Below are 27,429 nucleotides of genomic sequence, written 5' to 3' on the forward strand. Positions count from 1 at the left end.
ACACACACACACACACACACACACACACACTCAAGGACAAAAAACATTACCCTGCTCCCGGCTATGCCTGTGTCCAGGCTAAAAATAAGAGTAAAGTCAAACTTTCATCTCACTATGTTTTTTACTTTCCTACAAGCATATAATTTTTTGCTTCTATCTGCAAGGAAAAAAGTGGTCAGAACTAAGTAATATGCTTTTACCTTGTATGTGCTTCCCTTCATGTCTCTTATTACTGGTTACTACAAAGAAAACGGCTTCTGTTCTCCAACATCCACATTTGAATCCAGGGAGAACAATGACATATTTATTCAGGCTACGTTCAAGAGAGTCAGCCTTTTTTGGAGACATAATGGTATCTATGATCTGTGGGACAATGATTGTGTGACAATGTGGAAGAAACGACGACTGCTGAGTACTGTATTGTATGTAGATTTTCTCCAGTTATTATCCGTGGATTTTAATTGAATTAATGAATCTACCACATATTCTTTTAGACTGTTTACCGACTGTTTCACTTGAAGCCCTTTTTTCTAATTAAGACGCAGATGACACATCGAGGCTTCTCCGCCACCTAACAGATTTATCTAATTAACATGTACGCCGCACATTTCAGCCGAGTGCGAATCATATGGACGGCGACTCCAGAGAGAAACACAATAACTCGAGTGAACGAGGTAACAAGTAATTTAAGCTCCTGCATAGTTATGAGGAGTTTAAAGGTACAGTACACTGTGCCAAACGGCTCTTTAGGAGTGGGCGGTGTGATGACTGCAGAACCAAATGTAACATATTAATTTCTTTTAATCTGCCACACTTTTTATTCTTCCGTTAATTATAATCTATCTTTAGTATTAGGTGGTGTGGTTACCAGAGATGCCACATAAAGTTCATGCTAATATGCTTTGAATCTAAATCCTGCCGATTGTTACCTACGTTTCCGATGAACCTAAATGAAACGCTGCTCCTTTGAAAGACAAACGCGTCAACTAATCCCTCTTTGAGGTGTTATCATATAGTGAGGAGGTGTAACAGCCAGCTGGGTAAATATTCTCATTATTTAAAGTGTGCCTTTTGAATAATCTATTATTACTGTGCAGAGAGAGGTGAGGACTCTACAGTCGTAGTGAGCGCGGGGGTGCGATGGCTGAGCCTGATCTCGTTAGATAAGTTACACCAAATATCAGTGAAGGGGACTGAGAGCATGTGATGGCTGCTCACATCACCATATGCCACATGGAGGCACGACCAGGCTCCTGTCACAGCTCGTCACATCACTCCAATTTAACTGCGCGGCGGCGGCTTCACAGCTTAATTCAAGTGATTTCAGGTGTTTTGTTGTACGTGTGACAGACAGCGAGAGTGTCTTGCCTGAAATTAGCCATCTTCTATAAATACTACCCCCCCCCCCCCCCCCCCCCCACACACACACACACACACACACACACACACACACACACACACACACAGACACACACACGCACACACACCTCAGCCACAGCGTCACCATGAGGCTGTGTACACTCAGGCGAGAGGTAAGTGTGACACCTAGTGGCACTAAGCGGAACAACAGCTTGCTTGCAGAGGAGCCCCTCCATGAGGAGAAGTGCTAATGAAGCATGCATGATTAGTGACACGTGAATCATTTGACACAATGCGTCGCCGCGCTTTCTTTTCACAAATGCATCACAAATGACTCCGACGAGGCCTGCTGCATCCTCTAACACGCACTGCCACTGATTCAATTATTCACAAGCCTAAATTCCATATATACATGACCTGGTTCGTGCTCTCCCAAGACACAACGTGGAGAAATCACTTTGTCATGTGCGCTGATTGCAACTAAAATATCTCGCACGTGCCCCTCAAAACTATAAATCCCGAGGCCATGTCAACAGGGGGTTAAGAAGAAGTTCGTGCACGCCACATTCCTGGCAGCTGAAGGCACCGCTCCATATTGAACTCAGATGGAGTCAAGTGTCCTCAGACACTCTGGTGGAGGGTGAAAACGCCCTATATCTGGAGAGATTGTTTTCACAGTATGCCGAAAACTAATTACAAGCAATAAATTAATTTCACGCTTCTGCTTTAGAATTAATTGCATCTTTACAGAAGTGACTGCGAGTGATGGCTCAAGCAGCTCTGATAAGGGTGGACACACTAAGTGGTCTATTGAATTATATGGCTTATCGCCGCCATTGCTTTTACATGGGGGATGCACTTGATGATCCCCGAAGGAATGATCTGGAATTCGGGTTTGTTTGTCGTTTTTTTTAATCGCTGCTAAGGTATTTCTGTCATGCAGCTCCCACGACGCACGCCATATGTTAGGACAGCTGAGCGGGCTGTTGTGTGCGTTGGGACTTCGCTGAAAGGTTTTCTTGTAACTATGTTTATAGACGTGGAGTTGTGTGAAAACATAAATTCAGTTTGGCGATAGCGTGAGTCCCGAATGAGGTGTTTCATCATGCACGATCTGCTGCTGCCGCCGCCTCAAGCCCCCTCCACCCAAGCCTCTCAGTTTGAACTCACTTGATACATTTCACACTCAGCGACTGGTAAGTTCCTGTAAATAAACTGTGCGTTACTTGCTGTTCGAGAGGAATGTGGTCAGAGGTGTCGATGCTGAGTCATGACCCGGACCAGCTCCTTGGTCAGAAACGTCACGACGCAGCACAGATCATGACCTCCTTCAGGGTCTGGAACACATTATATGTCTGGCTCTTGGTTAGACATTCATGAAATTCCTTAGAAATGCTTAAGTGTTTCTAAAAAATGCTGGGGGATTCGAATCATTGCAGCTTCTTTATTTCAGATTTCTAGAGTAGCAGTCAGACACGGAAGCTTTTATTTTTTGCACAGAACCGTAGTTAAAAAGGAAATAGAAAGAGACTATGAATTCCTGATACTGTTAATAGGGCGGCTGTCTTTGTTTCCGACTGCCTTCTTTAGATATTTGGGTTAACTGCTTATTTTCATTATTCTGAGTTATGTGACTTTTCAAGATTCTCCTAATTGGCCCCAGTGGGATTTTGAGCAAAAAAAAAAGAAAATCCCTTGATGTCCCCCCCCCCCATACTCATAACAGTATCATTGTAATCTGTGCACATAATATTGTTGTAGTTTTAACAAGATTCCAGTGTTTCATCATAGCGAGGGACCGGTTTCATTTCCAGATTTAATTTCCCCCTTTTTTTTTTCTTCTGCTCTCTGCCGTCATCTTTGATACTCGTCACCACAATCACATGACAGATGGTCCCTTCTAGACCCTGTAATTATATTTCCAGCTTCAGATTCATAATTCATCAAACTGATGCATGATTTGCATGTCATCAGGAAAAAAAATGGGGAATTGTTGACTTGCTCCAATGCTAGTTCACGTTAAACATTTTCTATGAATTAATAATCGATAATCTGCCTAAGTGTAATAAGTTATAAATAATAAAAATCCTTTCCATTTCAATAGGGCCTCCCACCGTCGGTGCTCGGGCCCTAATAACTCATGGAGGATTTCAATACATTTGTTATACTGTATTAGTTATTTATGAAGGTCTGTGCATTTGTAGCTATGTTTGTTCTCTACAGAATTCCACCATATTGAAAATGTTAATATATAATATATAATTAAAAGTGATGCTTGGACCCTACAGTGACTTTCCTATTGGTGGGAAATGTTTTTCAAAGACTAATGAAGAGGTTTTTTTTTTTTTTTTAAATCAGAGTGCAAACCTCCACCAAGGCCCAACAGTGCCCTAAAAAAGATGCACACACTCATAAATACCAGTCCCCTAAACATGCCCGAGTTTTGAAATCAAGAACCATGAATTATTCTCTGAGAAGAAAAAATAAAGTTCCTGGATCTGGCCTCCGATTCGGACCTGCACCAGATTCCTGACTCATACCGCAACCCTCCACCAAGTTTTGTGGTAGTCAGTCCAGTACTTTTTGCGTAATCTCGCTAACGAATAAAAACATGACCTCCTGGGCATAAAATTCCTCTGAGTAGAGCACATACCTTCGGCCAAGGCTGAACAATCCTACGCAAGGTTGTCTAGTTTTATTGTAAAAAAGAGAAAAGTGCAGTGGTTTGATGACCTAATTAATTGAACATTCAATGGCTTCACCCCAGGCCCATCCATCCGTGTGCCTAGTTTTTCCACACAAACAACGCAGGTGAAAACATAACCAACTTGGCGGGGGCAATTATCTCGCAAACTTTTATGGCAACTGCTGCTGGACATGGTTAGATAATTGTGGGAAGGGGGGGGGAAATGAGAGCAGCAACTTTCTCCAGAATGCTGGAGGTAAATATTAGCTGTATGCGGTGAGAGGTTTGGCAGTAGGTGCAGCATTGTGCCCTTTGTAACTTGCAAGCTCAGACTGCCACACCTTGTAAATCATTCACCTAGAGTACACAGAGGCCGAGCACAGCGCACAACCGCTTCTGCTCTGAGGTGCTGCTCCAGTCATAACAGCACAATGAAGCTTTGTTTAATAGAAGAAAACATGGGTTTAGAGCCGTGAGAAAATCATTCAGTGAATGTTCAGTGGCTAAGTAACAGTTTAACTTTTAAAATTGTAGAAATCTTATTTGAAATTAGCTTTTCCTTCAAATTAAGCTTGTATACAACTAAATAAGATTCTGTTAAAACTTCACCAAGAGACACATTCTTTAATGGCAATACATGATTACAGATTTAACAGCTGAATGCAAACACACACACGCGCGCACACACACGCGCACACACACGCACGCACGCACACACACACACACGTATGAGCGCAGGGGAATGTCAAATCACTCTTATCAGATCAACACTTGTCTGAACTGGTTAGCTTTCTTTCCGCCTTGTACACAGACAGTTGCAGGCGATGTTGTTGACGCCTCACTCCACCCCTTCACGCCCTTGTGCTGACTTTTGCGGGATTACTGACAGAATGTTGCAATAACCTCAGGCACAGCCAAGCCCGAACCTACGCCCAGTTCTCCACCACGGAGGACGACAAGGCGCCAGATCTGTACTGTCTTCCAAAAACCATTGGAAGTCAGTAAACATTAATTGTGTGTCAATTATAAATGTGACAGGAATGTAAATTAGAAATATTTTTTTGCACCTTAAATATTAAAAGGTGCATTGTCTTATTTCATTTAGTTATTTATTTTTCTTTAAAAAATATATCAAAACTATCCAGCCTATTTAGCGAACAAGCAGCCACACAAATGCAAAACTGTATCATTTACCATTAACAGCATTAATGAATAAAAACCAAAATAACCACATTTGTTATGAATTAATTATAAAACCCCACAGCCCTTCACTGCATGTATATCAACAACAAACTTCATGACCTGTAAAGCCAAGCGACATGTTAATACAGTACATACAGATTATGTACATCATAGTTCTCAGTGCAAAAGACTCTTACCAAAATAACAGCTAAGAAAAAGCTAAGAAAACAAAAAGCAATGGCAGAGCAGGGCGTACACACACTGATGTTTGTTCTTTTTTCCCATTCATGTTCAGGGGCGTTATCGAGCACTCAGATCCCAGGCCTCGCTCTACTTGCTGTACGGTGAAAAGTAAACACCATTATTTCAGCTCAATTGTTCATGTCTTTTGACAGACGTCTGCGAGAGTTTTGAACTTCGGTCCGAGCGCGTTTAGGAAGTCCAGGTTATCGCCGTCGCCAAAGTCGCTGCAGCAGCCCACAGAGCCGGCTGCGGAGCCCACGCCCTCGAAACCATAGGAGTGGCCGATGTCATCCGCGTAGCGTCCATCCTCCTCTGTTCCCAGGTACTGCAGTTTCTGCCAGACAAGAGGAAGCATGTTATTACTCTGAGTGTTGTCACCCTGGGCGATGGAGGGGAGATACTACACTGTGTGATATTGCCAGGATGCTCAGGATATGACTGGCAGCCAGATATTACACAGCAAACAAACAGTTCACCAGCAAAATACACAAACGCCATTTCTCGCAGAGAAGTTGAGAATTATTAAAGTTTACAGAGGATACTATCACAGCCCTACAGAACAAGATTACATTACACATGAGAGTCACCTAAGCTCTTACAGATAACAAAGAAGTTATTAAACCTCAGAGGTGCACGAATCGGAGCAAATTCAATTCTGCCTCTTTTCCATCACTTTTTGAGCTAAAATCCACTCGTATATATATATATATATATATATATATATATATATATATATATATATATATATATATATATATATTTTATTTTATTTATTTTTTTGCACTTAATATTAAAAACACAAAGACGTCTTAAACAGTAAAAAAACATTACCCCGTGTAGATAGATGCCGTTTGCTTCCCAGTTGTGGAGAAAAGATGATCCCTGCTGAAGTTGTCCGTTGTCGAAGTTCACGCCACTTCCAACTAGCTGGCCTTCATAGTTGCCGCCGTACTGGCCATCGTACTGGGCATCGTACTGGGTTGTGTATTGCAAGTCAGGTCCAGACTTGTACATCCAGTTGTCGGCCGTGCTATAAGCTCCGAGTGTGCTATGAGGTCCGAGTGTGCTCATGCTCTTTAATCCCGGGTATCCTGCACTCAAACCCTTAACTGAGCCCTTTGCTGCTTCGTCGCCTGCAAAGCTGGTGACAGGGATGAGACTGACATCCTGTGGAAACACACAAAAACAAACAAAATCAATGACATAAATAATGCAAAGAAGAATTATGCTCATAATCAGGGTCCTTTGTCTGAAACACTTGGTTTCAGATCCTGTCTCTACCAATAAAGCTCAGCCTGCTCTGATTGGCCGGCTGGCCCACTCTGTTGTGATCGGTTATCGACTTCAAGCACGTGTAGGAAATGTCCGCCTCACTCTCGCTTTACTTGGCTTGATAAGGGGGGGCGTACCAGACTAGGTGCTAGGCCTGCATTATGCAAATGTCCGGCATTGTGATGTCACAATGTGTGCGAAGTAAAACCTTAATAACACTAGACAGAAAAACAAAAAAAGCATTACATGTCCCCTTTAAGGATTCTTGACCATTTTTCATTACTCCGTTCTTACCACTTCCTCCCCTCGGCCCTCGGTGTTTGATTTGAGTATGATTCCACCGCTGTCTCCTATATCTTCCATCACCCACTTCTCTCTCTCCGTCAAACAGAATAAGCCGAGGAGTAAACCTGTTGGGACAAGTTAGAAAGTTGGAAATTAGTGCTCATGAAGGGAAATTTTCTCTTTAAAAATGTGTGGAAGGCATCACAAGAGTGAGCATAATGGTGTTGTAGTGCATGATATACAATGCATAATTCAACAGCAACCGAATCCTAAACTTTCTGTCACCCTTCCTGCACTTTTACTCATGCATGAGCACAAAGCTCCTGTTTCATTATCGGCACAGTGCAGCCCGAACAATTCTGCTGGCGGGAGCGTAGCAGCGGGGTACTCACAGAGCAGTAGGAGGAGGGCCAGAGGTAACAGCATTGCCAGAAGAGCCATGCTCCCTAATGATGACGATCTGTCCTGGTCCAAGCAGACTCCGCCCCTGCACTCGCAGATCCTGACTGGCACCATCTGTGTTTTACCAAAGCCCTGCAGATCTGTAATGTCCACTGCAACAATGTACTTCCCAGTTGGAAGCTCTTTGTTATGCTTCAACATCGCTGCTGTGGCTGTGGAGGAAATGTGTTGAAAGAAAAAAGACTTATTATTTCTCCCGCTCAACAGCTGGAGAATATCAGATCTTAAAAAATGATAAATTGTTTGTAACTTCATAGAAATTGAAGGCTTTTACTTGTAACGGACAATTTTGACTATGTGCTGTTGCTGTTGCTGCTTTGTTATTACTATTAGCCTCAAAAAATCTTTATCAGTTGAGCTCTGAACAATCAGCTTCTAAATAAGCTGCTTGCGGCTCCTTCACTGGGATGCTTTTCTTCAACTTTCTGGTTTATTTTGATTTGCTTTCACAAAAAAAGAGAAGATAGTAAATATTTTGCAGATGTTTCATTTAAAATAATTCAAACTGTCCTATTAAAACACTTTGTCCATCACACAGATTATAGATGGACAAAAACATACGTCCACCTACCATTATCTCTCACCACTGACCACCTGCCATCGCTGTCAGTGGGTATACTAAAGGTGAAAGGGGAAGAAAAGGGAGCTGCGTCGTTGTCTTCAGCCACAACCAGGACCGAGCCCAGCTCGCCTGGCTTCTCGCACATTATCAGCTCACTGACAGGGACTGTTGGCACGTTGTCGTTGACGTCCTCCACCTGGATGATGACTGTTCCTGTGCCTGTTTTGGAGGCTGAAATTCATCGGTATTACATTAGTATTCACGCAGGACAAATGTGGACAAGTCTGTGCTGGGGGAAAACAGGATAAACCTAAGTTGGTTGCATTCTGGCATTGCCTGTGGATTAGTGTCAGTTGTCTGTAATATAAAAATTCTGTATCTGGGACCAGAGCCCAGACTCCACATCAAACCGGATATCTGTGAGTCACTGTAAACCACCAGTCTTACCACCTGCGGTCTACAGGTGAGACAAAGCCTCGGCTGTTTGTTCAGACAAATACTGGTGAGGGTGGGGCTGGGGTTCTTCAGATCCTTCGGTTGATTAAACCATTAAACCATGCCAATCAAAAGATGTGACAAACACGTCAATTCTTGATTTGAAATTTCGACGTTGAAAATGTTTTGAGTGACAATATGATGGATGACTGTCAAACCCACTGGGGGACAGTGAGCTTATAAAAAAGTGATTAGATATTAATAAAAAAAATAGGTTAACAGCACAGTGTTGAAGGCTCTTTATCCATAAAGGTCGGATGTACTTGAGATATATTTGTGCTCATGATATTTTCTGTGTGTACAGCATGTAACAAGCCACTTACTAGCATCAACAGCCTTCATGGTGATGTTGTAAATTCCATCCTGGACAAAGTTGGACTCTCTGTCGATTGTGTTTGCAACCTTCAGCTCTCCTGTATTTTTATCCACATTGATCCAGGCGGCTGGGTCTGATTCCTTGTAGTACCTGAGAGACGACAGTGGAAAAACAGCACATTCTTCAGGTCAGCCAGTCAAAGTCTGCCCTCCAGTGTTTCAGAGGTGTAACATAGTTGTGGTTCTGAGGACTAGCTCCAGTTGTGTTATTAGTTGCACCACAGGGAGGTTGATTTATCCGGTGTAACTTACTTGATGCCGCTGCTGCTCTTGGTCTCGGGATCCACGGCCGTGTAGCTTCCTATCCGTGTGCCGTTTGGCGTGTTCTCTTTGACGATGAAGCGGATGGTAGGAGCTGTGAATAGTGGGCCCTCGTCGATATTGGTGACGGTGAGGTCCACGGGGATAGACTTCCACTGTAGCTTGGGGTCGCTCAGCTCAGCTTCATTACGTGCCGTGATCTCCAGCTTTACTTTTGGGGTTTCCTCAAAGTCTAAGGGCTGGAAAAAAACGGAAGGGGTGTTTTATAAAGACAAATGTGTTGTCATGGCTCTCTGAGTTGACCTCCCATAAGATGTGAGTCTCCGCTGTATGTCATATTAAATAGTTGTGATACCCTCATGTCATGATAGATTGATTACTAGGACTGAATGTCACAACCCCTGGAAGTTTCTGTTTCACGTGTGTCTCATGGTCACTTTATCATGGTAATCATCCTCATTGTAAAAATAGAAATACACAATCTCACCTTAACGACGTAGAGAAGACCATCGTTTGTTTTGGGGTCCCTGTCGATCCTGAAGTTGCCATTATCATTTCCTTTAGTGACTTCGAATTTTGAAATCCAGTTCGGCGTGTCTACTACATCCTTGTCCTCGACGGGAATTCGAAGGATGAGTTTATCGTTTTCATTTTCTTGGACAGTGGGTGTGTACTGTGGGGGGAGAGAAAAATCCATGATTCTTAAATCAGATAAACAATCTTTTAGCAATAACAAGTTCAAAACACCTGGTGTGTTTCATTCGACCGTCACAAAACATGTGATGTCAAGGCGCTCCTGTTCAAGAGAAGCACTTACAGAGGCTTTTGTGAAGGTCGGCGGGTTGTCGTTGATATCCCCCACAGTAATTGTTGCTGTTGCCGTATTGAACAGCCCATTGACTGCACCCTCCATATCTCTGATTTCCACATTCACCAAATGCGTGTCTTTTACCTTAAGAGGAAGGTGAAAAGATGATATGAGAGAAAGATAAATGACGTGCTAAAGGAATGCAAGAGAGCAGTCCAAAGCATCTCATTTCTGTGTTGACTTCCTGTGTAAATTATTAAAAGCTCACCTCTCTGTCCAGGGTGTTGGTTACTGTGGTGATGACACCGGTATCTGAGTTAATGGCGAACAGGTCTAATCCATTCTTGAGAGAATACTTGATCTTTACATGTTTGGAGCCTGGTTCGTCTTTGTCTGAAGCGTTCACCTTCCCCACCACTGTCCCTGTGAGTTAAAACATAGTCATCTAGTTTATCGTCATCCACACTGAGGTCATCCACGCATCAGAACAACTGGTGTACATTCCATGGGCCTCACCTGCTTTGCTTTGCTCGAGCACAGTGAACTGCAGCGGGGATATGAATTGCGGAGCATTGTCATTCACATCGTCCACAATTACTTGGATGTTCAAGGGCCGGTCTGTCTCCACATTTGTTTTTTTGTTGAAAACTCTGATCAACAACTGTGAAAAAAATGTATATAAGATTAAAGTTCAGAAATAGGGACACGCAAAGAATGTCACATGGTTTCATGTATTTTTAAAGATGGCCATAGGAGATTAATCACTATTTTCATTATCGAGGAGTCGCTTCAGACAATAGTGACAAATTTAACTATACCCACCTGAAAAAAATTGTATACAGTTGTTTGGACCATGACACCTCCTTAAGTTTTAGATTTATAATCATGGATATTTAGACGTTTTACAGACCAAACAATAATTGATAATTAAAATATCTCTCACTCACTATAAACTTTGGGAACATCTCACGATCAACTGGTTTGTGCACACTCAATACCCCAGTGTCTCTGTTAAGGGAGAACACGTTAGCTGGGTACTTATCGAAACCGGGTCCGCTGATGGTGTAGTACACGTCTTGTAGGGCTTCAGAATCGGACACAACCTGCAACAGAAACCACGTAAATCCAGACACGTTCCAGTAAACAACAAACCAGCATTCAGCTATTCATAAAACATCCATCATAGTTAATGGCAAAATGGAAGGTAATGGAGGAACATGTGGAAAATGATCTAAATTAAACTGGTGCATTCTTCCACCAACAATCCAACACATTTCTTTCCTTTGGCTCCGGCTCAGGAGGTAGAGAGGATTGACCACTGAACAGAAGGTCAGTGGTTTGATCCCCGGATCCTCCAGCAAGACATTGAACACTAAATTACCCCTGACAGTGCATGAATGGTGTCATAGAGAAAGAGCTGTATGAATGTGTGCGTGAATGGGTGAATAAGACTTGTACTGTAAAGCACTATATAAATACAGTCCATATACCATTTATAGCAGAAAGAAAATCGAATTTATTTATCATAAAACTTTAAAAAGTGAAAAGTTTTCCCCAGATACGCTCCTTGATTCGTATCTGCACTAAAATGTAATGCATTCTTCCTGGGGTCGGGCCCGTTCCTGCACTAAGTTAGGTGGAAATCGGTTGGGCAGTTTTTGCGTAATTCTGCTGACAAATAAACAAACAAACACTTGTAAAAATAACCTCCCTGATGGGGGGTGACGGTTAAGCACTGCCTACAGTCTGCAGAAAGTCATGTAATTAAAAGGTGTGGGAATCAGAAAATCTGGGGGGCAGATTTGTGAGAAGGTAAAGTGCAGCAAAAGTAAAAGTGGGAGTACGTGGACTAAGTGTGTTGCCAGCAACGATCCAGGAGTCATGTGGTGTGAAGCTGAAACACGCTGCGTTAGAGCAGCTTCTGTTGTCAACATGAATATGACCTTCTTCAGGTCTTTCAGATAAGGCCCCTGGGCCATTCTCTATTATGTTGACGGTTGGGAGACTCCACCTTCTCCTGGAGTGTTTAAGGAATTTATCATAAAACGTATAGAATAAAAATAAGGTTATTCCGCACCTTAATCCGCAATTAAACACATTTTGGTGGTAATCTGTTGGGTAGTTTTTTGCGTAATCTGGCTGACAAGTAAACCACCACACAGACACTTGTTTCTGAGTGTGTGAATCAGAGAATCTGTGGTGGGGCAGATTTGTGAGAAAGTAAAGTAAAAGTACTTCGTAAAAGCAAAAGTAAAAGTGGGAATATGTGGACTGTGTTGCCAGTACAGACAGGTAGTGTGAAGTTGTGTTGTCAACAGGAATATTACCTTATCTATCACTTTGGGAAAGGGCCCCTTGTCATTCTCCAATATATTGAAGGGGGGTGGGGCCCACCTTCTCTTGGAGCGTTTCAGGAAGCCTTGGATTTTCTTGGGTGACTGTGATAAGAAGAATGCAAAGACAACAGAGGAAGTTAAAAACAGGGGTCCATTACTGCTGGGGTCCATATAAAGCAGGTATAATAGTCAGTGTAATGTCAGTGCGCGGTCCTACCGGTTTCCATGACAGAGTGCTGGGTACAAGGTGAACTTCCATCTCACTTCCCGGCCCCGCGTAGTCCCGGGCCCGCACAGAAAATGTCCGCTCGCTCCCTCCCACGTACACGGCCGTGGAAGCCACTATCACCCCGCTCGACATCACCGTGAAACTCGGGTCCGTCACAGTGATCCGCACGGTGCTTCTGTCGCAGTCTGAGACGTCGACTGTAAAAAAAAAAAAACACCGGGAAAGAAAACAATAAGCAAAACAAACAAATGGCAAAAACAATAAATCGGTGCAGCGGATTCAAACTGACCGATAACCAATAATCAGTAAAAAGTACCTTTGGTGATTTCGTATTCTGGCGGAATAGTTTGCGGCACATTCACGTAGAGGTACTTCGGGATGAAACACGACTCCACACGGGGAAGGATCTGGAGAACAGTCGGTTACAGTTACTTTCACATCCGCGTTTCAAAGTTGCTTTGTATCAACTTAAAGTGTCAGTTCAACCGCAAGTAAACACATTGTTTTCGTTGTACAGTTGACAAAAACACAACATTGTTACATTTATACCAGGACAAGAAAGTTAAAGTACTCACCAACATTACGCACAAGGTGATTAATAGAACTTTAGCCATTTCTTAAATGTAATGTCCGGAGCAGGAAGCCGGACTCGGTGGACAGAAATAAGGTGACAGATGATGTGTTTGTTTGGCCGCAGAAAACCCCAGTAAAGATGAAAGCTCCTGTCCGTGCACCTTGTGTTCTGCGTTAGTACGCACAGACTGTTACTGGCTCGGTTACTCAACGCAAGGACACACCTCGGCTGCCCCACCCAGACTCTGGAAGAGACACAGCTACTGCACCTTTGGGCTGTGCCCACTGTCACTGGCTGCTATTGTGCTGAGACTGAACACGTCCAACCCCCTGTAAGTGTGTGTGTTTGTGTGTGGGGGGGGTGTATGTTTGTGTGTTTCCTGCCAGCAGGGGGAAACATTGTCCAACTCTTCTGCAACACTCAACTGACTCTGTGATCAATTTTAGACTGTTGCAGGAGTTCCAGAACAAAAACCAGACACCATGAATTCTCCCATGGGTGAGTTATAGCTGCACCATATGAGATGCAGATGCCTGGGAAAAGTGCTAAATAGAAGTCTTCAGTATTCAGGCGGTCATCGTTCTGTTAAGGCTCGAGCAGGTGCTCTTCCAATGTGGGGCTCGCCCTCATTAGCAGTAATCTCTTGTCTCCGTCCCCCCGTCCCCCCCCTGGTTATTTACTTGTCCGTCTGCCTGTTTTTCAAGAGTATCTGGTCCGAGAATTCTCGTCCAGGTCTACACAGAGTTTGACCCCAGCAGGCCCCTCCTCTCTCCTCTGAGGCGTTTAGGAGGAAGAGAACTCGGTTAACGCCACAGGAATGTGAGCTTTGCGAAGCCTGGAGTGGGGGAGGCTCCTTTCCCACAGGACAGAGCTCACTATCTCTATAAACTGCTGATAAATGTGGCCAGAGCCAATGTCACTGGGGCCGTGTGTCCTTTAAAATGTGGGTCTTGTGTAATGGAGGGAGCAGGCCTTGTTGTTCAGTGGTGTGATTGGGAAGTGAGCCTGCAACAGGAAAGGTGAAAATAATGTCAGGAAGACGGCGTTGATGTTTGAGTTTGGGCGTGGACGTAATGAAAGGGTTTGGGGAAAGGAGTCCCGACACTAAATGCAAGACAGACTCAGCAAAATAACCTCCCGAGCTAGAAAGACAGGCAGCCTATTTGCACTCATGCTTCTGTGTGTGTACAGAGTACACAGTATAAGTACACGTTCGAATGGATACATTTGTTCTTAGGTATTGTAATGATCACACTATACTTGACCTCTCCCTCCCTCACTGACACTGTGGGAATAATATTGTATTTCTGCTGAATAGTGGAGTTCTAAAGTGAACCAAAGATGATTCATTTCTCTTCCAGTCTTTGTCGTCATTGTAGTGTGACTTCATCGGTTCGTCTGTATCATGTTTTCATTGTCCGGGCGTCCAAGGAATTGCAGGTGTGTCAACTTGATGTTAGGAAATCTAGTCAGGAGCCAACTGTCTACATGAGGACAACAATGTGAGGCGTTCCGACCAGATGATACGTAGAATACCAGATGTTTCCAGGTAACACATTTGAAAAGGGTTTAAAAGATGGCACAAACACAGCGACGATCCCTCAGGCGGGAAAGTTTTCCGATTGCACCTGAAGCGGCTCCTCCGCCCAACTCGCTCCACTCCCTCTGGATGGGTGCCAGATGAGAGGAAGGGTGGGGCACTCACAACATGTGTCAGGGTTGTTTTTCGGTGAAACAGGTTTTACTGTGAGCAACAGCTCGTGATTATTGGTGTGTACTTAATGATAATATGGACTAATACTTATATTTAATAAGTGCAATAAAAGCCTTACAGCTGATACGTGTTAAACAGTTCAAGAGGCTTTTTCATATCCACCAACATGACGGCGGTGCCTCAGTCAAATTTCATACCACTCTCAAACTGCTGCATTTCAGAATAAACTTCTGAAGCTTTTTGGAGCATTTTCATCAATATGCCAAACTCACTGCACAGATGTGACCACAGATATAAGTGGAATCCTTTCTCTGTCTGTCTCTTTTACACACATGTAGATTTATATCATTCGTCGTGCCTTATAAGGTCTCAATCGAAACCGCCCAGCCACCTTACTCACAAAGGCACTTAGTCACTGCTGAACAAAAGCAGCTATTCTACCATGTGCCACATGTGTAGTAGAGTAAAAATTGAGGTGTACACAATAAAATGAAACGAATAACCCAATCATGTCGGATTTAATTGATACCGTGTTTCAGCTCCGACACACCTTTGGCCACAGTGAGTAAAAGTTTCGTGGATGTTGCCCGGGCAAACTCTCATTGTGCCAAAACACAACTTCTTTTTCTTTATCTCGTTTTTGTGTGTGTTTCTGTAAAAGAAACTTGTGCACACACACACAGTTATACACACACACACACTCCAGTCCAGTGTGCCCAAACATGCAACTTTATTTTATCCTGTTTATTTCCCTCTGTGTATCTCTAAAATTAACTCAGAATCGCCTGCATGCAACAGAGACACACACACACACACACACACACACACACACACACACACACACACACACCCAGTGTATTCCATAGCCACTCACCGTAACCTTAACTGTCACAACTTAATGTCTAACCCTAACCATTCCTAACCTAAGTCTTAACCTTCAAGACCCTAATCACACGTTCACATAACCATAACCTAAACCTAATTCTAATCCCGGTCCAACCCTCAAACAGCCCTTTGAAAAAAAGTGAGAACTGGCCAACATGTCCTCCCTTTCCAAAATATCCTCACACACTGTGTGTGTATGCACACACTCCAGTCCAGTGTGCAGCTGAATGTTTCAAAGTGGCGAACACAGAAACTGAGGTGTACTTTGGGAATTTCACAGGTGAAGGAGAAGTTTTGCAGACGAGTGAGAGAGCTGCTTCGCAAAGGGGCTCCGATGCAAGGGACTGAACATTACAATCATACATGGTGGATAAAATCCCATGTATCAAAAATCCAAATGTTATTGTCTTGTTTTTGGAACTAAAAGGTTCAATCACCTGTTTATAACACCTGTTTCAGCCACGTTACACTGGCTCCCTGTTTGACCTTCATAGCAATTCATGACCTGGCTCCTGGTTGTATTTTTGATCCTTTTAATCCCATATGAACCTTTGTGTAGCTCCAGAGAACCGGCTAATGACTGAAGGAGACAGGCCTTTGAGTCAGGGCCACAAAGCTCTGGAGTGACCTGCCTGGAGAAATGAGGCTGGCAGAATCAGTGTCGTACTTTAAATCCCTTCTTAAAAGACATTTTTAATAAAAAGCCAGAGTAGTTTGTTTTCTTGAATTATTGTATTTTTTTCAAATACTTTATTTATACTGTTAGGAGTACTTCAGAATGTACTTCCTGTCAGAAAGCCCTTCTTGATTTAATCTAAGTTCTTTGCTTAGTTTATATATATAGATATATAGATCTATATCTATATATATAGATGCATACAGGCATCGAAATGAGTACTTTAAAACTTACTTCTGCTTTTACCTGGGCTGTTTATTTATTATAATTTTGTCCCTTTTATTTGATTTTTCTTGCACAAAGCACTGTGTAACTGTGCTTTGAAAAGTGAGTGTTATTATTATTATCATTATTATTATTGTTTTTTATCTCCAGATAAGAGTGTAGTAGCACTGGATGATTGCCTGAGGGTGTAAACTGTATTTGTGCATATGTATATATATAAATGGGTATAATGTCACCATAGTATACTAAACAACATGTAATACTATATAATACATACTGTATATACTATAAATACTATATACTTACTATTACGATAGATAGATAGATAGATAGATAGATAGATAGATAGATAGATTTTTATCAAAAATAATTCATAATAACAGAATAATAATATTTAACAGTAATTTTATAAAAGCATTTCCGCTTCAGTTTAGTCTCCCTTTATGTTTTCTTTCCGCCGGGCTGTAGACAATAGACCGCACACACAAACATCACAACTATGCACAAAGTCGACACAACAACCACCTCCCTCCTCTTCCTCCTCCTCCTTCTCCTCCTCCTGTTATCAGCAGGAGCAATCAAACCCAGGGAGGAGCCGCCTTCTCTGTTACACTTCTTCCTGCACTGCGCCAGGGTCGAAGGCTGCACTGAACCAACAATACACACACACACACACACAGAGAGAGAGAGAGAGACACACACACCGACAGGGAAGAGGACGCGGTTCGGATTCAACAAGTTTCCATTTGTCCAACAAGTCGATGGCTCCGCTGCTGAGGTGCTGCGTTTTTAGCCTGCTGCTGTTCTTCTTAACGGTGAGTCCACGGACCCACTACATGTTACACGTATGTTCATGGTCGTTTGGAATAAGAGTAAAAGCAGGTGTGGCTCCTCTCCTGTGGCCTCACACGCTTCTCTGTGCAGTAGAAACTAAACCATCGAGTTTACGCGCAGCGAGAAAATAAAGTTAATGCGCAACCTCCATGTTTACCGTCAATTGTGCGGAGGAGGGGGGGGGGGGGGCGCACAGATCTGCCTTTATTTCCTCTTTACACAGCTTGAATAAAAGAACTATTCAAGCCACGTAGTCCCGGTGGAGTCCAACAGTCAGAAGTGTCTAATAGTTGATCTCAGGTTATAGAGGAAGTTTTCAGCTTCCAGATAATTGCGATGTATATTTAATATGGTGGTGATTAAATATTGATGAAAAGAATGTTCACATTCAAAATGCAATTTAAATAAGAGGAATGGCGACTGTTCATTTATTTAACACTTAATTAAAAGTTTTTTTTTTTCATTGGAAGTAAAATAATAATTGGTTGTTTGTAACATATAAGTAAAAAAAATCTAAAACCACAGTGTGTGCCTGAGATCTATCTGTCTATCTATCTATCTGTCTGTCTGTCTGTGTATCTGTCTGTCTGTCTGTCTGTCTGTCTGTCTGTCTGTGTATCTGTCTGTCTGTCTGTCTGTCTGTCTGTGTATCTGTCTGTCTGTCTGTCTGTCTGTGTATCTGTCTGTCTGTCTGTGTATCTATCATCTATCTATCCGTCTGTCTGTCTATCTATCTATCTATCTATCTATCTATCTATCTATCTATCTATCTATCTATCTATCTGTGTATGTTGGCACTCAGTAGAGCACGCACCTTTGTCAAGGCCCAATAATTTAGTTCTAAGTCGCACTAAATTTCACACACTCATAGATATCATTTTGTTTCCCATTAAGATTAACACAATTATTTCCTGGGAAATGTAAAAAAGATTTTAAGTTCCTCGGTGAAAGTGAAAATGTCCACCTTCTTAATACAACTGCAAATACCAGAGAGGGAATCTGTGAAACAGAAAATTGCTGACACTGCACTAACATTGAATAAGTTCCTCTGTGACATTCCAGGCGTTGTTGTGTAACGTTGCTAACGGCCAGACAGACAAACAAATGTCTTGGCGGAGGTAACGTATGTCATACCTGTGTGACTCAACAATGTGTCACATGAATTAGTATCTTTACACATTAATAACAGCGAAACCTTTTCCTTCCTCTTTGTTTACCTGCAGCTGGATCCTGGGGCAGCAGAAGGAAATGGACCAAGGTTACAAAGACAGAAAAGAGAATGGGTCGTCGCCCCCAGAAAGCTGAAGGAAAACCACGACTACACCGGCCTGCTGAGTATCGCCAAAGTGTGTAGCCAACTTCCTCTTTTGCAATCGTTCAAAAACAGATAATAACAGATAAAACTCAACATTCATGCACACACCTGTTGTGTGTTTAATGTGGGTAATCGTGTAGGATATTTTCCACTTCGTTGATTTTATCGTTTGATTTCTGAAAGCCTGAGTTTGTGTGAGAACAGGTCCTGATCTTTGTTCTGATGTTCACACAAACACACACCTCTGTTTGTTTTGATCTTATATCTCAGCTGGATATAACCTCAGGTTTTAGGATCTGATGCTGTAATGGATGGATGTAATCAAGTGATGTTTGTTGCCAACAGACCGTAATGATCTGTTTGTACTTGCTCTCATCCGAGCGAAAACACTTTGAATGCCAAACTTTAGATAACTACAAACAAACAGCATTTTGTCACATGCTTCATCATCCAAATGACAATAATTTGAAATTAAGTTGCGTACATTTAGATAATTTATTTTTATTTTACAATAAAAACTTACAGTGAAGGCTGTTTGGAGACTATACCTCTGCCAAGGGTAACACCCTATCGACTTGTTAAAGAAAATGTCTTTCACAATCTTTAAACTTCCTGGATCTGCCCGTTTTTCCAGATCCGCTCCAAAATGTAATGGGTGTATTTATGTATTTTTATTCGTGAAGCACTTCGTAACTATGTTGTGAGAAGAGCTACATAAATAAAGATATCATAGATATTTTCAGGTCATGCCACACCCTTCCACAAAATGTCATTGAAGTCGGTTCAGTAGTTCTTGTGTATTCCTGCTGACAAACCAACGCCATCGAAAATATAACCTAATAATAAACTGTCTTGAACTTTTGTCCAGATCGTGTGGATTCATTGTGTTTCTGTATTTGTGTTTCAGATTCGCTCGGATCGTGAATACAACAGGACGATATATTATTCCTTATCAGGGCGTGGTGTCGACCAACCGCCTATAGGAAGATTTTCTGTCGACAGTAAAAATGGTTTTATTAAAGTCCATTCCCTTCTGGACCGAGAGGATATCGCCATCTATCATGTGAGTGCTCTCACAAATCCTGTTTGTATCATATAAAGCACTTACAGCTCAAGGTGTACAGTGAGTACATGGTCAAATAATTGTGGTTTCTTTTGTTGTAGTTAAAAGGTGTGGCCAAATTCAAAGACGGGACTTATGCTGAGAATGATATTAATGTTACCATCACTGTTGAGGATGTGAATGACTGCATTCCAGTCATTACGGTTGCGCAGGTCGGATCTGTCAATGAATCCAGTGCAGAAGGTATTTAAAGACGCTCCACAGTGAGATGGTTCTGAAAAACAAAGGTATTTTTATCAGTACTCAATCATCTGCATTATTTCTTTCACCTCTAGGTACTGTTGTCATGAGAGTGAATGCTACTGATTGCGATGAACCAAACACAGCCCACACAAAACTCTTCTACAGCATTGACGAGGAGAGTAACAGGGATGGGATGTTCTACATCAACTCTGAAACTGGAGACGTCATGGTGAAACAGACCAATCTGGATAGGGAGGTGAGGCACTTTACTGACCTCTCAGCTCTATTGTGACAGCTTACAGCTCATATCACTCAAGTCAGATCAGTGTCGCATGAGTCGTTTCACACATGAAGAAAAAACGTGGAAAATGCAGAGTATGCAGGAGGCAGGACATGATGTATACATTCAGCTGCTGAAATCACAGTTTTTATTTTACAGAACTTCGACAGTTCCTCTCACCAAAAGCTCTCAAATGTCATTGACATCTTGCTCAGCGTCTATGGCTCCTCTTTTTCATCCTGAGATATTTGTATTCATTCTATTTTGTTCTGTTCATTTTTGCATTTTTCAAATTTTAGAAACGCAACTCAACATGCTCTCTGACGGAATTTTCCAGACCTTTTTCTGATGTATTCTCACATGGGCTTACACCATAAAAATATGTTTTTCCATTAGCTCTTATTTTGATGAATCAGACAGGCCCATGTGTGACCTTTATATGCATGGATACAGTTAATTAGCATCACCACACGAACTACAAATGATCTATTTTCCTCCATAAACAAAATTCCCTGTTGGATCACAGTCAATTATATTTACAATATTTAACCAAATATTAAGACAGAATCATTTTCATGTTCATCAACAAGTTTTGTCTCTGATTTTTCTTTCAGATCAAAGATACCTACAACTTGGTTGTCACAGCCTCTGACATGAATGGACAGTCAGGAGGAAACACAGGAGGCGGAGAAATTCAGATAAAAATTCAGGACATAAATGACAATGTGCCGACCTTGGAGAAAGAAATGGTGGGTGTGACAGCATATTTTCCACACCTCCGTTCTGTTCTTCAGTTTATACTTTTTCGGCTTGACAGTAACGGTTGATTTGGATTTTATTTTGCAGTATGAAGGGAGCGTGATGGAGAACACCATCGGCACGGAGGTGATGAGGATTCAATCCGTTGACATGGATATGATTCACACTGACAACTGGAACGCTGTCTATGAAATCGTTTCAGGGAACGAGGGAGGCTATTTCAGTATCGTTACTGATGCCAAGACCAACGAGGGAATCATCATGGTTAACAAGGTAAAAACTAGAATTGCACTCAGTAGCAATAGAGCGAATACCTCCAGTCCCTTTAAATTAAAAACAAGGCTACACATTGGTGGTAGTGACAGGCTCCTATATCTATTTGTGATTACACAGCAGCCTAAACTTCTATAAAGACACATTTTAATCCACCAGATCCAGATTTTATTCGTATGATATTGCACACACTCATCGATACGAAGCTGCTAAATATTTCAGATTTTTTAAAGCAAAATTCTCTGAGAAAACAACAAACGTTTACATCTCATAATGTTAACAAAAGGGGGGGGGGGGGGGGGGGGATTCCTGGATCTGCCCCAAAATCTCCTTGGTTCATATCACATTCTTCCACAAGTTTTGTGGCAATCTGTCAAGCAGTTTTTGCATAATCCTGCCAACAAAAAAAAATAAGAGCTTATTTTGGTGGGATATCACTACATACAGTTATAATGAGGAGCGTGTCTCCGTCAACCGAGTAACTGGTTTTATTAAAGCTAATGTGATCATGTGCATTATCCTCGAATCTACAGCCGCTGGACTATGAGGAACTGAAGGCCCTCAACTTGGGTGTGGCCGTCTCCAACAAAGCGGGGTACAATTTTGGTAGTAGCCAAACGTCAGGATCCGTCACCTCAAAATCCTACCCTGTCAAAATCAATGTGGTCAATCAAAACGAAGGCCCCCGTTTTCAGCCAGGTGTGAAAGTGGTGACCATCTCTGAGGACCAAAAAACAATCTCCCTCAACAAAATCTTCACTAACTACGCCGCTATCGACAGTGACACACTGGAGACAGCCACCAACGTCAGGTACAACCTCACAGTAGTGAAAGAAAGTTGCGTATATACACTTTCTATATGCAAGACAGTGCATATACGCAACACAACAGTGCATTTACAGTATCTCTTTGTGTCTCTGGATTTATGTGTGTTTGTACACTTTCAGATATGCAAAAGTCCGCGATGATGATAACTGGTTGACCATTGATGAAAAGACAGCAGATATCAGGCTGAATAAACTACCTGACAGAGAGTCCACATTCTTGGTCAATGGAACATATTATGCTGAAATAATATGTATGACCGATGGTGGGTTCTGTAAATTTGTCGTCATTATTCCCACATGGACGTACTAAATCGGTAGGTTAATACTAATATCGCTTTCTCTTATCCCTTTCTTCCAGATAATCCCTCCAAAACAGCCACAGGCACCATAGCCATTCAGGTGGAGGACTTCAATGACCACTGCCCAAAACTGACGACAACAGCTCACACCATGTGCCTCGGGGGGAACGCCATCTACGCCACAGCCGTGGACGAGGATGCTTTCCCCAATTCAGCGCCATTCGAGTTCACTGTGATTGGGGACCAGGGCAATCAGAAATGGACAGTGGAGCATCTTAATGGTGAGAGCATGTGAAGAGGTTGGTGCTCATTAAAGTGGCAGCAAATCACTGTTTGAATGGGCTTTGTATTTATGAACAAATTCTGCATTCAGCTCTAGTCTTTACTTTTTATTCTGGTGGTTTCACGTTGTTTAAATTTGTTGCATAAAAACATGTTTACATTGTTTATGTTGTTCATCAGTGCTTCCCGGTAATTATCTAGACTCCGGTGTCCCGCCATATTGTAATGCCAACCGCATTGAACCTAGCCTAGCACGCCCCACAGCATACGCACCTGCGCAATGTTACCTTTCCCTCAAGTTGTGGGATTATCAAACAGAAGCTATGCAATTGGTTGATAGTAATCAACCACTTATAGTGATCACGATTAGCGGTTTCCACTGTTTGTTTTATGTCTTATCTGAAAATACTTTCTAACACACCACACTCCATTTGGCTTTTCCACGCACACTGCACTGCATTGAGCATTTTAAATTTCTGGCATGGATTACTGGGACACTCAGATCACACATAACCAATTATAGTAGCCATCTGCCACACCTTTCCTGCAAAGCTAAGTCTGTCATGAAAGGGTCCAGCCCACGTTCGTAATGTCTGAGTAAAGAATGTCAAACTTATCTATGATATAAATATGGTCTCAATCCTTTTCAAGATACCACATCAATTCTCAGAGACAACGCCAACTTGTGGCCAGGCATCTTCCAAGTGGCCGTGGAGGTCAAGGACCAGCAAGGGAAAGCGTGTGATGAGGTTCAGATGATCGATGTATCCGTGTGTGAGTGCGAGGAGGACACCCAAGTGTGCGCTCCGCGCCGTGCAAAGACAGTAGGTTTAGGAGCTGGAGGGATCCTGCTTCTGCTCCTGGGACTGCTGCTGCTGCTGCGTGAGTCAAGTCACTAGTCATCTTTCTTCTTTTTTCTGGTTGTGCACTTTGATCACAAACCACGGCTTTCCAGTACAGGGTGGTTTCACCCGACGTGTCGTAGCATGTTGAGAGAGATTTGCTGTAAGAGTGAGCGAGATACAAATGGCTCCAGCATCTATTCTTGAATGAGAGTGATTGTTTTTTAGATGGGATCTGTGTACTGTCCTAACAGTTTATTTTTATTTTTTCAGTGTTGCCGCTTCTGCTGTTGTTCTGCCTGTGTGGAGGTGGTCCAGTTAGTGGAGATTTCAAGCAGATTCTATTCGACACCAAACCGCAGCTGATGTCATTTCACACTGAGGGACGGGGAGAAGACAAGGTACTTTGACCAGAGCAGCGAATGTATTTTATTGAATGTTTTGATATATTTAGCTCAGAAAATATGTATCTATCTAATAATTCCAGAAATATGTTTGTATGTGCAACTCACATCTCAAGAACCGTTCTCTTATCGGCTTCACACTTTGCATGTGTGTTGTGAAGGACTTCATGACAACATTCTCCAGTTTAGGGTTCAGCGTACTGAAGTCGAGCTTCACCGATCTTTGAATATACCGGTGAACAGCTGTGTGCAGCAGCGTTGGCACGGCTTCAGGGTTCTGTGGATTGATTCCAGCAGCAGGTCTTAACTTGCCGCAGCTCAATTACTTCAGATCGGTTTTACAGTTTCAGAGAGAAAACTGCAACCAGTGTTACCACAGGTCAAGCAAACAGGCGGGTTTAGAACAGGCACTGCACTGGTCTTCTAAAACGCTGAATCTCTGATGGAATCTCACATCGTTCTTACAGGACGTTCCTCTTCTACATGTCCCGATTGAAGTCGACGGTGGCGCCGCGAACCTCAAGAGCAACAACAACTATGAGTCAAAGGGGTACCTGGGAAGTTTGGCTAACATCGGAGGAGGAGTGGGTGGAGGAGCAGGATATGGCGGTGGCATTGATACATCCAATTTGACAGCAGAGGAATTTGCCATGTACAGCAGATACGAAAGAGATTTCGCGCAAGAGGAGGCAGACTATAGACTAGGTGCAGGGATGGGGGCTGAGTTCTCTGGATACGGAGGTGGGGCCTTTGATGGGATGGCTCTATCTGAACACTTCCTGCAAGAGTACTATACAAATGTAAGTACATTTACATTTAATTGATTGACGCTTAGTGGTTGTATTATTCATTGAGATAGGGTCGAATTTGTAAATTGGATGATGATATGTATTTTTTCATTATGGTAGAAGCTTGTTATTCAAGTCCAATTCACATATGCTGGTTCTGTTTGCAGAAATCAAACCATGCCACACAAGAGTCCCAGCAGAAGGATGGACTGCTGGTCTATGACTATGAGGGTCAGGAGTCTCTGGCGGGTTCTGTAGGTTGCTGCAGTCTTCTCGAGAACGATGATGATCTCTCCTTCCTCAATGACCTTGGGTATAAATTCAAAACCCTGGCAGAGATTTGTCAAGGATCGACCATCGTGACCCAATCTGCGAATGCAGAGGTTTCCAGCTCCCGACCACGACCAGTGTCTCCAGTCAGGCCCTCCACCTCCTCCCACACGCACTTCCACACTCACACAGAATCAGTCAGGGACAGTGACCGTGTCCATATCAACACTGTGGACACCTCCAATGCAGCAACCGGATCCTCCACGATCTTCCAGGAGGAGCGAATTACTGAGAGAGCCCAGGTTCCTACGGTGCAAGTCCAGGACAATATAACGATTCCCAGTCAGACCATGCTCATACAGCAGCCAACTATGTACTATACTGCTGCGCCCATGTATGTAGTCGAGTCCCAGCCCCAGATGATGCTTGTGGCAGGGGGAGCCCAGCAGCAGGGGCTGGTGCAAGTTGGTGGTCTCCAAGGTTCTCAGGGTATGGTCCTCGTAGACAGGCAGGTAGGAGTAAATGGAGGCATGGGGCAGGTGCAGGTTGGTGGTCTCCAAGGTTCTCAGGGTATGGTCCTCATAGACAGGCAGGTAGGAGTAAATGGAGGCATGGGGCAGGTGCAGGTTGGTGGTCTCCAAGGTTCTCAGGGTATGGTCCTCGTAGACAGGCAGGTAGGAGTAAATGGAGGCATGGGGCAGGTGCAGGTTGGTGGTCTCCAAGGTTCTCAGGGTATGGTCTTCGTAGACAGGCAGGTAGGAGTAGATGGAGGCATTGGGCAGGTGCAGGTTGGTGGTCTCCAAGGTTCTCAGGGTATGATCCTCGTAGACAGGCAGGTAGGAGTAGATGGAGGCATGGGGCAGGTGGCACAAGGCTTTTCGCAGGGAACCATCTCCAGGAAGGTGTTGCTGGTGGAGAACGGGTCCACCGCTGGACAGCAAGGTGGACAATTTGCGCAGGGATTTATTCAGATGGGACAGGGTTCCACAGAGCAGGGCCTTGAGGTCAGTGGTCAGGGCTTCGAGGTCAGAGGTCAGGGCTATGAGGTGAGGGCTCCCAGTTTTACGATGGGTTCACTCGGTTCTACAGGATTAAATGAGGATTTCTCTGGTCACACCCAAGTTTCTATGGCCACACCCAAGTTACAAGGGAGCAAGAAACAGGTTGTGCAACATAAGAAAGTCACTGTCACAGAGAGAAATATTGAATCTAATACAAGAGCTTAAAGCAAAAAAAACATTTGCTGAGCATATCCACAAATGTCATACTTCTCAATCTACTGAAACTTATTTCAGTTTGTTAAAATATACTAAACAAACTTCTGGTAATACAGATTAATAACTTGTTAAATTGTGGTTAAACTGGTTAATGAATAGTTTAGTCTGCTTTACCTAAAGTACAGCACTGTATGTCCTCACACTACTGCGCTTAGTGAACACATAGGGTGTGTTATTGACTACATGTCTGTCATGGCCATACAATTACACAATACACACAGTGTTGGTGTAAGGTTTATAGCAGAACTGGGAGAAAACAACAGATTATAAGAGGCATTTACATGACTAGCTGAGGGGGAACAGAACATCTAGTACCAGTCAGTGTAGGAACAAAATCACTGTATTTACTTTAATTACACTAGTAAGGCTTTCAGGGTGGGAGTGGCCAAAGTAAACTAGACTAAACCCGTCAGACAAACACTGCATATTATCTGATCAAACTGCAAATCTCAGGCTAAATCTCCCAACTAAAGAGAAAACTGGAAGAAGTGGAGAACGTAAAAAATTGCCCAGGGCGTAGAAAAAAAGTGTACACCAATCCCTTCATATCAGGTCAGCATTGTCAGATGGGAAAGTTTGAAGTATCACAACAGAGGCTTGAAATTATCGAACTATATATCTTTGAAGCCTGCATTTGGGAACCAATCACCTCTCTGCACAATCTCCTGCACAATCATACTAGACAACCAATTATAGCACCCCGAGTGCAGGTCCAGGCCCATCTCTGCTTTAATGGGAACAAAATGAGAGCGAAACACAAAACACATGATGCACTAATACATGGGATGATGGATTGCAGTCTGTACAGTCTGTAAACCGGCGATGGAACTCGTGTTCTCCTTTCTGGACATCCCTACAACATATATAGGACTGGAAAGTGGAAAATCTGACATTTCATTGGTACAGATCAATACTACTATAATTCCTATTGTTGATCAAACAGCACAGAACCAGTTTCAGAGAAAATGATTACGATAAATTGATCATGTTTGATAAAGTCACTAAGACAAAAAACTTGTGTACATAGTATACTGCTGCAACTCA

The 27,429-nt window shown here is 42.8% G+C and overlaps 2 protein-coding genes and 1 long non-coding RNA gene across 7 annotated transcripts; 1 reads left to right on the forward strand and 2 right to left on the reverse strand.

Annotated features, from left to right (window-relative positions):
• Positions 1 to 17,535, reverse strand: LOC117778132. The gene is made up of 3 exons (XR_004616744.1): positions 17,308 to 17,535; positions 1,566 to 1,570; positions 1 to 29 (listed from the first exon to the last, which is right to left on the reverse strand). It is a non-coding gene; the product is annotated as an uncharacterized LOC117778132 (long non-coding RNA).
• dsc2l (desmocollin 2 like) lies at positions 5,509 to 13,436 on the reverse strand. The gene is made up of 16 exons (XM_034613429.1): positions 13,131 to 13,436; positions 12,872 to 12,962; positions 12,544 to 12,752; positions 12,318 to 12,428; positions 10,938 to 11,093; positions 10,507 to 10,651; positions 10,259 to 10,413; positions 10,000 to 10,134; positions 9,670 to 9,855; positions 9,174 to 9,421; positions 8,870 to 9,012; positions 8,061 to 8,282; positions 7,420 to 7,641; positions 7,037 to 7,152; positions 6,302 to 6,637; positions 5,509 to 5,804 (listed from the first exon to the last, which is right to left on the reverse strand). The coding sequence occupies exons 1-16, from the start codon at positions 13,167 to 13,169 to the stop codon at positions 5,607 to 5,609; spliced, it is 2,712 nt and encodes a 903-aa protein (XP_034469320.1). The 5' UTR covers positions 13,170 to 13,436; the 3' UTR covers positions 5,509 to 5,606.
• LOC117778128 (desmoglein-2-like) lies at positions 17,224 to 26,909 on the forward strand. Of its 5 annotated transcripts, none has more exons than XM_034613425.1 (16): positions 17,224 to 17,444; positions 18,687 to 18,809; positions 19,686 to 19,841; positions 19,943 to 20,084; positions 20,177 to 20,340; positions 20,979 to 21,113; positions 21,211 to 21,396; positions 21,930 to 22,207; positions 22,344 to 22,486; positions 22,582 to 22,803; positions 23,456 to 23,686; positions 23,920 to 24,047; positions 24,518 to 24,850; positions 25,006 to 25,566; positions 25,648 to 25,879; positions 25,961 to 26,909. In XM_034613425.1, the coding sequence occupies exons 1-16, from the start codon at positions 17,391 to 17,393 to the stop codon at positions 26,332 to 26,334; spliced, it is 3,462 nt and encodes a 1,153-aa protein (XP_034469316.1). In that variant the 5' UTR covers positions 17,224 to 17,390; the 3' UTR covers positions 26,335 to 26,909. The 5 variants fall into 5 exon arrangements, with proteins under 5 accessions (XP_034469316.1, XP_034469318.1, XP_034469314.1 ...); XM_034613427.1 differs by having other exon boundaries at positions 25,729 to 25,879; XM_034613423.1 differs by having other exon boundaries at positions 25,006 to 25,879.
• The last annotated feature ends 520 nt before the right edge of the window (positions 26,910 to 27,429 follow it).

This window comes from Hippoglossus hippoglossus, chromosome 17 (genome assembly GCF_009819705.1).
Source record: "Hippoglossus hippoglossus isolate fHipHip1 chromosome 17, fHipHip1.pri, whole genome shotgun sequence".
In the NCBI taxonomy this organism is placed as follows: domain Eukaryota; kingdom Metazoa; phylum Chordata; class Actinopteri; order Pleuronectiformes; family Pleuronectidae; genus Hippoglossus; species Hippoglossus hippoglossus.